Genomic DNA, 9,497 nt, shown 5'->3' on the forward strand with positions numbered 1-9,497 from the left:
GAAACCATGGGCTTCTGACGAAATGATTTACACACTGGTCAGTCTGAACAAACAGTCTGTTCTGCTCTGGATATATTTAAAGGCTTTTTTCACTGTGATTGTAAGAACAGAATGAATCCTCCAAACCCTTAGTGCTTTCAGCTGGGTTTGATAGTATTGTTACACCTTCTATGCCCATGCTCTGAAAGATGAATACATAATTGAGAAATTCTCTCTTCTAAAATATTTCTTAAATCCAACAACAAAAGAGTTTAATCAGAAAGTTTCTCCCTTTCAGGGATAGTTCTGCCATAGCTGTTTAGATAAAATGATTTGAAATCAGAGCTATAGTCATTTAAATAATCTCTTAAAAAGCTATTACGTTTCCATAATGCTAGTAGTTTTTAAATGGCTCTTGGTTTGATTCATGAACAATACATGAACAGTACATGATTCACATGGGCAATTTTTATTAAGCACTTATCCTCAAAAGAATGTCAGACTGGGTGAAATCTATTGTATACTGCAGCATTTTCATACTTTTTTAATAGCATGCTTTAAGGTTCAACTTCTCACAGACCAAAGTTGACAGAGAAGTTCAGGCTGCCACAGAAGATCAAGGAGCCAACAAAGGCTGAAAGATATTATATAGATAATTGTAAAGATCTTGCTGCAGTTCAAGTGCTTTTGAAGTTCTGTAACGACTTCTTGCTATCAGAAACTGTCAGGTTTAATTGAAGTCAAAGCTTGTTACTAAATCATGAGATCCATAAGTGTGTAAATATTAGTGCTGCTGCTAAGCAATGAATCGCCTTAGTATTAACTACAAAAAAAAAGAATACTTTGCACTGCTTTGAGAGCAGGGCACATAGTGGGCTATGCTGAGAGGTGTACTGGTGTATTTGCAGGGAGGATCATGCACCTTCAGGGGATCAAGACCTTCTGCTTTTAATTCGCTTTTTAACTGACTTGGTGTAAGGGTTGGGTATGTCACTTTTCCTCCATAAAACTGTTTCTTCATTTTCCCTGCTGTTATGTATGGACTACATCAATAATCACCCACCTGGCTGGGATACTGTAAAGTTTAAAAATTTAACTATAATCTTAAATTTTCATATAATTTAAATTATTCAAATATTTCTCCAATTTGAAGTTCAGTATAACAGATAATATGTGATCATAAAGTCAGTCACTTAGGGCTTTGAAACCCTTGCAGTAAACATATCCATACTTTATATACACAGCCACTGTAGATATGATTTTAAAAGAAGAGTTGTTGTTAATTGCCATTTTGAAACAAACAATATGATCAAAATTCAAAATATTGTTTCTGCTGTGTTATAAAAGTTGAATTATGCAATTCAGTACCAAAGTGACTTAGATTTGCTGAAAGGGTTCTAAGTTATGGTAGGCAGATAAGCAGATATAACCAATGAGCAGAGATTTAATATGAATCACAATGGGATTAATGAATAAATATCAGGGTCTTATGTTACCTGTTTACAATCACATTTAAAACTAGAACTACAGCTGTTAGTTATACTTGGGGTACCTTTCACACAGGAGACTAGGCAGTAAACTGATGTGTCTGCACAGCCTCTTGCTTGAGCTGCCTGGGACACAATATTTCAGTTTTGCAGATCATCCAGTTAAAGTTCATCTACTTTTCAAAGTTCTGTGGAAACTTTAACATAGATTTTAACACATGGCATTCTTACAGCTCTACAACCCACCACATACCGGAGGTTCCCTGGGGGAAAAAATGGTGTGGATAGGATCCTAGGTAAAGTGTACCTCTAGGACACATTAAATTTTAATGAACCCCAGTTGTACTTCATTTTGGGATTCCTCTTTTATTGTTGAGTTAGTCAGGCCAATAATCAGGTTCCTAATATATTCAACAAACCATCAGGATACACGAAATATCTTACCAGATAATCCTCTCTGGAATCCACACTTCAGTTTTTAAGTATTCCTTTCACTAATCTCTGTAATCCTGTGTTGATAGAGGTCAGTAAAACAGTGGCGAAAGCCTGTACAATAAAAATAAGTCTAGATTTTGCAATCATTCATTTTATACTTTTTGCTGTATTTTTCTCAGCTGTTTTTACTCCCGAAGGGATGTGACCAGCATTACAGATGTTGCATATGACAGTGCCCAGAAACCGTGAAGAAAGTCTTTACACCAGTACATCAGTGAAGAGCAGAGATCCACCAGCAAACTCAATATATATTCAGAAAATATGTATGAAAGTCAAAACAGGGACTCTATGCTGCTTGATAACTGAGGTTACATTAGCTCACTGGTGTTCGCAGCCACTAGGTTAGCAATTACATGTAATGAAAGTTAACAATGCTGGGTTTATATTGTCCAAAAAAATAGTTGAGTGTGTTTTCTCCTTTTGATTGCAGTTTATTTAAGGGAAGAATAATATTGCATGCTTTGAAAATATTTTATGTGTCTTTGGCTGATAGAACACACAAAACATTCAAATAGGCCCATTTACTTAAGCAGAAGCATTAAAGAATAGTTTAAATGTGAACATCCATGTCACAAATTTTGTAGTCTTTTTAATGTAGGACAAATCTGTGTATTTAAAATAGTCTTTCTTCAAAGCCATCTTTTCCTTCTTTTTTTTTCAAACAGTCATAAAGGAAACTCTGATTTGTGCTGCGTGAACAATGCCAGCGCTGTCTTTGTAATGTTATCCATATGGGCTTCTAATAATAGATAAGTTTTTAGAGATTTGTATTGTATTTCTTAGAGACATTTAAAGTCTTGATAAGGAAAGGCTGATTTCATTGGCCCCACAGTTAAAGGAAAGCAGATCCTAATTAAAAGAATTCTGTTCTGAATTAACTAGTTTGACATGTGCTAATTGACAGTTCCTGTGAAATGGTTCTAATTAAAGTCAATATGTCTTTTTCAATTAAAAGGAAATTAAGAATATACTAATATACATTAACAACTTAATCTGCCTTCAATATCCCATGCATCAGCTGCTTTTTTTCTAATGTTGTTGGAGAACCATCTGACATACATCTTCAACTGTTTCATTATGATATCTTATTATTACTCAACAAGAATACAGGCACTGGTGGATAACCTCTAGAGCAAGAAGAGAACTTGCCTCTACTCCCTGCATGCAATTCCTTATCACTTGCCCAATAAAAGGCTGTCGTGGTTTAGGAACACCCAATTCAGTGTCCCCACTGAGACTCTCCCAAACCACATGCTGTTCACTCCCCCATTCCCATTCCCCTTCCCGCTCCAGCGAGATAAAGTTGAGAGTTGGAGGCACAACAGGTAAAGATCAAAGGCTGAGGTAAGAACAATTCACTGAAAACAGTATTGAAATAAGGAAACTAACAGTAACAGCAACAACATTAATAAGAGAAGTGTGCAAAAGAAAGGGTGATTCACAAACAAAAATACTCACCAAGGACCCTGAGACAATGAACAGTGGCGAACAATGCCACCACGTTTTTTGGACTGGAAGCCACGCACTTCTTCTCGAAAGCCAGAGTGTTCCTTCCCTTGGCAACGATGTGAGGTGGTTTAGAATAACCTTCAGGTCCTGGCCAAAACTAGAACAAAGGTAATACTTCTATATTTTCCACAAAGAAGGAAAAAAGACCTTTCTCACAACCAGAGATCTCCTTATTAATTGCATGCTGGGGCAAGTATTGGCAATTAGTGAATTAATTCAAATTTTTGCTAGAAGTCTTATAAGCAATGGTTTTCTGCTGGACTTTTCTTTCAGTATTTGGCCCAAGGAAAGGCAGGAATTTTACTTTTGAGTGACATCTCTCCTACTCTTTCAGAAGTGAATGCAGGGCAAAGTTCTCTGGTGGGAATGGTTTTAATTGTGTATACAAGAAGAAAATAAAAAGCATGCCTCCTTGGTAGAGCAGTGCTGAAAACAATCCAATTGTTGTTGCTGGAAATGTGATGCAGTTGTTTTTAGCCACAAAATTAAGTATTCAAATGTGCAGTTGTGTTCTTGCTACCAATTCCAAGGCTCTACTGCTACTGATTTACTAACTAAAAAAAGCACCATTAAAAGTAGCAGGCCCTATGCCAATAAGAACGCTGTCCTGAATGTATGGTGAACTATACAGAAGATTGACATCTTCTCGTTTAAGCTTTGCTTTTGATTTTTCATAATTTTTATTTTCTTATTTGGGAAATAATAATGAAAAATTCATCTGATACATTTTGGGGAGAGTAGAGTCACCAGGGGTGACAGAGTAATTGACTTAAAAGGGAATTATATGTCTGTTTTTAAAAAAATTGCATCCTATAGCCTGTTAAGGACATAATTTCACTTCTATTATAAATTTTATATTTCACGGAACACAACTTCAGCTATGAATATTCACTCTGCTGAATGTTTCACAAAGAGAATATATTACCTAGCTAGATTTTACCAAAATATGACTGTGCTCCAGCAGCTTATAGCATTTTTTTAAGTGACTCTTTCAAATTATAACAAAAATATTTATCTGTTTTCACAAATATTAAAATTCAGCAAATAAAAATTTACTTTAACCTGTGACATTATGAGACAAAATTAAGTGATAGAGAGTAGATTTTTGTAGCTCCAGAAACTGCACTAAAGAGTGCAACTAAGATTCAGAAACTGTATAAAATGCTCTGGGAAAATTTGGGTGTTGTGGTGAAATGTTATTTTTCACCTTTGTTTGAAGACACTGTCTTTCCTGCTATTTGTTGAAATTTATAGTCATTTTAAGAAGCAGCTAATATCCAAAATATTTCATACTGTTGAAATAAAAATTACCACAATGCACATTATTGTCTGGTTTTGATTTAAAAAAAAAATACAGCCAAACTTTTGGGACTGTGTGACCAGATTTTATATAGGCAGCTACTTAATTTTTTGCAAAAGCAAATGTCAATGAAAGACTTTAAACTTTGTCCCAAAGCATCTACTATACATCTCACAGTGCCTTATCTTAAGGCTAAGAACAGCTTTCTTGATCAACCTTCTTAAAAGCATAGAGACCACTTACACAAGGGTATAGACTTGGGTAAAGCACCTTGAGTCCTAGACTAGATGAAGATTTTTAGATAGTCATTATGCGACCAAGAAGTTTCTTACCCGACTCCCTTCATTTGTGCTGCTGGTGGGTCTCTGCAACTCTAAAGGAAGATTTTGAAGGGAAAAATATTTCATAAAACCTGCAATAAAGAAAAGGAGTAGCTAAAGTAGTCACCTCAAAAAGTTACTGTTTGGTTTTGCCAAATGGAGTTAAATACCCAACTCCCCTTGAGGACGCAAAATAAATGGCGTGATGTTTTATTTCAATATAATAATTCTATTTGACAAAACCAGGTGCTAAGATAATCAGATCCTAGAGACCCCAATGTCCCAAGGAAAAATACTCATACCTTTACAACAAAATCTGAAATAATATCTTAAATTTTTCCTTTATTTTAAATGCAGAAGACCCCCACAACAGCGAAGTGGACTGGACTCTTTGATGCCACATCTTTGTTCATTGTAATATTTTAATATTTCATTACCTAAGCTGGGGATACATTCATTTATGTGTGTATCTAGGACTGTATATCACTCACAGACACCACCTTTCTCAGCATCAGATTTGTTAACCATAACCTCAATATGGTGCTGGTACAGATGCAACACTGAACTCAGATGTGAAATGTGTCTCTAAATCAACAAATAAACGGATATCTGGTAGACAGCAGAAACGCTGTTTGTATTCGTTAAAATTCCATGGTACTTGGCACAAGTGGAATGCTAATCCCGGAGCCTAAACTGAGAACCAATCCCACAGGTAGTTAAAATGTTTTTAAAATAGAGTAAGACTACCTGCAAAGTTCAGTTTGCAGTCCTGGGTGATCGCTGAACCTCAGTATTCTCACTGTACAAAATGCTGCTTCTTTTTCCACTGGCTGCATTACGCTTTATTCTCTCTCCTTTTACTGTAGCTTTGCTGTAAACTGCTAGGAATTTATTTCATGTATTTCCTATTTTGGCTGCATTTTATGAACAAGTGAGAGGATGAGGATTATGGCATATGAAGCACTAGGAAAATTGTTTTCCTCTTATTCCCCTTGCTAATCCTGTTTCAGTATTTCCACTCCTTGGTCTAAAAGTGGGGAGAAAAGGGGAAAGAAGGAGTCACATAGTTCCCCTTGACTCATGAAAATAGGCACATTGATTTGAAAAAGCTACTGTTTGCTGGAACTCATAAGTGTAATGCATTTCCAGGACATGTAAGAATATTCTTCCTACAGTGCAAACATTTGCGTTTGATGAGGTTGGTGCTGGTAGCTGTGGGGTACCGCTTGCTTGTACAAGTAATCTCAGAAGCCAGTGGGGCAGGAAGGAAGAGAAATTCTTTGTCCGAGTAAAGATTGTGCTTTAGAGAAATGCTTTATTATTGTTGTTGTTGTTGTTGTTATTGTTGTTGTTGTTGTTACTATTATTATTACAATAATAATAGTTGTTATTATTATTATCATTGTTATTATTATTATCATTATTACTATTATCATCATTATCATTAAATAAAGAGTAGCAATAATCTCGGGGTGGGGGGAACCACTGTGTGAATCAGAGTAGTAATCTTGTGAATTACCTTCCTGTGGATGAAGGTCTAGATGGTTTCCGGTGGAGTCTGACAGCTCTGAAAGTCAAAAACACAGTAAGACCCAAAAGAAAATCAACTACCAGTTCCTACTAGCCTTCCAGAATGCAGCTATCTCTGCCTTTGTATAAATAATTGGGGAAGCAGTCTTTCTGTTTATATCCATCCTAGCTAGATAGAGCTGTCTGTGTGGGGAACGAACTGCCGTGTTCTTGATGCAAGCCAAGCACATCTTTTGAATTTTACAGTCCAAGAAAAAAATTGTCTTGGCAACAGGTTTGGTTGAGAAACCAGCAAGTGGGACATGAGGTGCTGTGGTCCATGTAAAAACCTCTGGTTAGCAAGTTCCTTTGTCTCAAACATCTCTCCTTCTTACGATTTTTCCTTCTTCTTCCCTCCCTTTCTACAGCACTTACTGTATGTAGTCACGTTTTCCAAGCTGTAAATGCTGTACAAGTTATACATCCTCTTAATACATGCATTATGGAATACTTTTGGTTTTGTTCTTAGAACAGATAAACATATTTTCAACATAGATTTTCTAATGAGCTGAAAAATAGTCATGTGAGGTGTTTTTAATATCTTGTTGGCTTTGCTATTGAGAACTTTGGGCCCCAGACAGCCTCCATTTATGTACCATGCCCCACATCTTTTCTGTTACTGTTAACTGAATATTCACATTACAGTGTTCCCGATCCTGACCCCTATTTTTTTCACATGCATTTTGTACTCAGTAGCATCCATTTGTCTGGCACTATTAATATTATCATGCAAATAATTATTTCGTTAAAGTCATCCTCTTCAGTGACTGCAAAAACAATTTATGATTGAGAATGTGTTTGCATCCCTCTGTTTCATTCAGACAGATAGATCAGTACAGAAAATAACCATGGCTAAGAAGGGGTACCAGTTTAATCTCCTATATTTTAAGTATTCAAGCTTTTCTAACCTTTACTTTCATGCCTCTACCTTTTGGGCTAATCTTTGTGGTCTTCACGTTTGCTCCAAGAGATCTTTTTTAAGTGAAAACATGAAGTTAACTAGAAATATATACATTTTTTTTAACTTTAAGAGAAATTTCATCCAAAACAACTAGCTGTTGGTAGTTAAAACACAGCATGGAGCAACTTTCCAAGAATGTTTTCTTCCACTATGACAGAGAAATCTAATTAGAACCGTGCTTTGACTGAGATTTTGATAGCTGTATTCAAGTCATTCTGAATCCACAAACAGGGAAGACTGTGCTGAACACATGCATGGATGAAACTGTTGCTGAGTGGGAGGTGAGCAGAAGTGGTAGAAGGCAAGGAAGGTTGTACCTGTTTTTATTTAGTCTCTGCAGCTCCTTGTATATCCAGCAAGGAGAAATCCTGTTGGGATGCCCTTCAAAGCATTCTGCAACTCCTGGTAGTTATCAAAATGGTCATCCAAAATCTGGCGATGGACTGAATTCATACCACCTGACATGAAATTTTATTCAACTTTAGCACATTTTTGGCCAGCCATGTGACCTTTTATAAGTCAAGGAGTTGCAGAAAGAATTCAATTGTGCATGGGTTCACTCTGAGACCTTCCAGTCCTGTTCTAACCCAGACAACCAGCTGTAGGCACATAGTACTCCTGTGTTGGTTTATGAGCTAAGATACTCAGAAGCCCCAAAGCAGTTTTTCTTCTGGGTCCTCCACCATCTTTCCCTGAAATGCTGAAATGCTGCAGAGACAGTAAATGTGCCAGGCAGAGTCCAGTAAAAGTATATGAAAAGTACCCTGCAGAGAGTACCCACATTTCTGACAGGTAATATTAAAATAGATAGCAGTGAAAGCAGACTGGCACTGTAAAGCTCTCTAAAATATGTAAATATCTTTGTTCTACCATCACAGAAATAGTGACCCTGTCTAATGGTCTGTTAAATGTTTTGGGTCGCTAATTAAGCTTTCATACCCATGTTACTTACAAGCAAATTTGGAAACTCCAATGTAAGACAGCAAAGACAAAGGAAAACAAGCATGGGTGTCCTGAAAGGATCATCTTTTTTCCTAGGTATTGCCATTTTACTGCTGTAGTCCATTTCAGATATACTAAATACTGCCATTCTCTAACATATGTGTAATGGCTGTCTATCTTCTTAAAGCTGTGATAATACTTAAAGAATACTACACTTTTTTAGTGGAGAAATACCCCATATCTTCGAAGTAAAAATTAACGTAACCTCAAAGACCAGACTAAATGTTCCAGTGGAGCTTTGTCGTGTTCTTGTTTGGGTAGTTAACTATCATGTCTTTGATCCATGAAATGTCTTCCCAAGCCAAAAAAGCAGTCCAGTGTTAAGCATGTGACTGTCTTTGCACAGTTGTAGTGGGTTTCTGTGGCTGGGTTTTTGTAGGGGGGGGAGTAGCTACAGGGGTGACTTCTCTTAGAAGCTGCTAGAAGCTTCCCCTGTCCCATGGAGCCAATGTCAGCCGGCTCCAGGATGGAGTTCCTGCCACTGGCCAAGGCTGAGCCAGTCAGGAGTAATAGCAACACCTCTGGGGTAACATATTTAAGAACAGAAGGTTGTGGCACAGAAAGAATTCCAGCCAGGGAAGAGTGGAGTGAGAACATGGGAACAATGTAGACACCAAAGTCAGTGCAGAAGGAGGGGCAGGAGGTGCTCCAGGCACCAGAGCTGAGGCCCTGCAGCCCGTGGTGCAGACCATGGTGGAGCAGTTGTGCCCCTGCAGCCCATGGAGGACCATCGGGGTGCAGAGACCCACCTACAGTCCCTGGAGGAGCCCATACTGGAGCAGGTGGATGCATGAAGGAGACTGTGGCTCCATGGGAGGCCCAGGATGGAGCAGGGTCCTGCTGGAGACCTGCAGCCCATGGAGAGGGAAGCCCAC

The 9,497-nt window shown here is 37.6% G+C and overlaps 1 protein-coding gene across 4 annotated transcripts in view; it reads right to left on the reverse strand.

Moving 5' to 3' along the window:
* Positions 1-9,497, reverse strand: part of LOC108496236 — a 95,166-nt gene that overhangs the window by 41,262 nt on the left and 44,407 nt on the right. For all 4 annotated transcript variants that reach the window (XM_017812761.1, XM_017812762.1, XM_017812760.1 and 1 more), the window contains 3 exons: positions 6,610-6,657; positions 5,103-5,182; positions 3,420-3,567 (listed from right to left, as the gene is read on the reverse strand). In XM_017812761.1, the coding sequence (XP_017668250.1) occupies positions 3,420-3,567; positions 5,103-5,177 (223 nt within the window). In that variant the 5' untranslated portion in view covers positions 5,178-5,182; positions 6,610-6,657. The remainder of the gene's footprint in view (positions 1-3,419; positions 3,568-5,102; positions 5,183-6,609; positions 6,658-9,497) is intronic.

The sequence above is a fragment of the Lepidothrix coronata genome, unplaced genomic scaffold (assembly GCF_001604755.1).
Source record: "Lepidothrix coronata isolate B3197 unplaced genomic scaffold, Lepidothrix_coronata-1.0 Scaffold37, whole genome shotgun sequence".
Classification (NCBI taxonomy): Eukaryota; Metazoa; Chordata; class Aves; order Passeriformes; family Pipridae; genus Lepidothrix; species Lepidothrix coronata.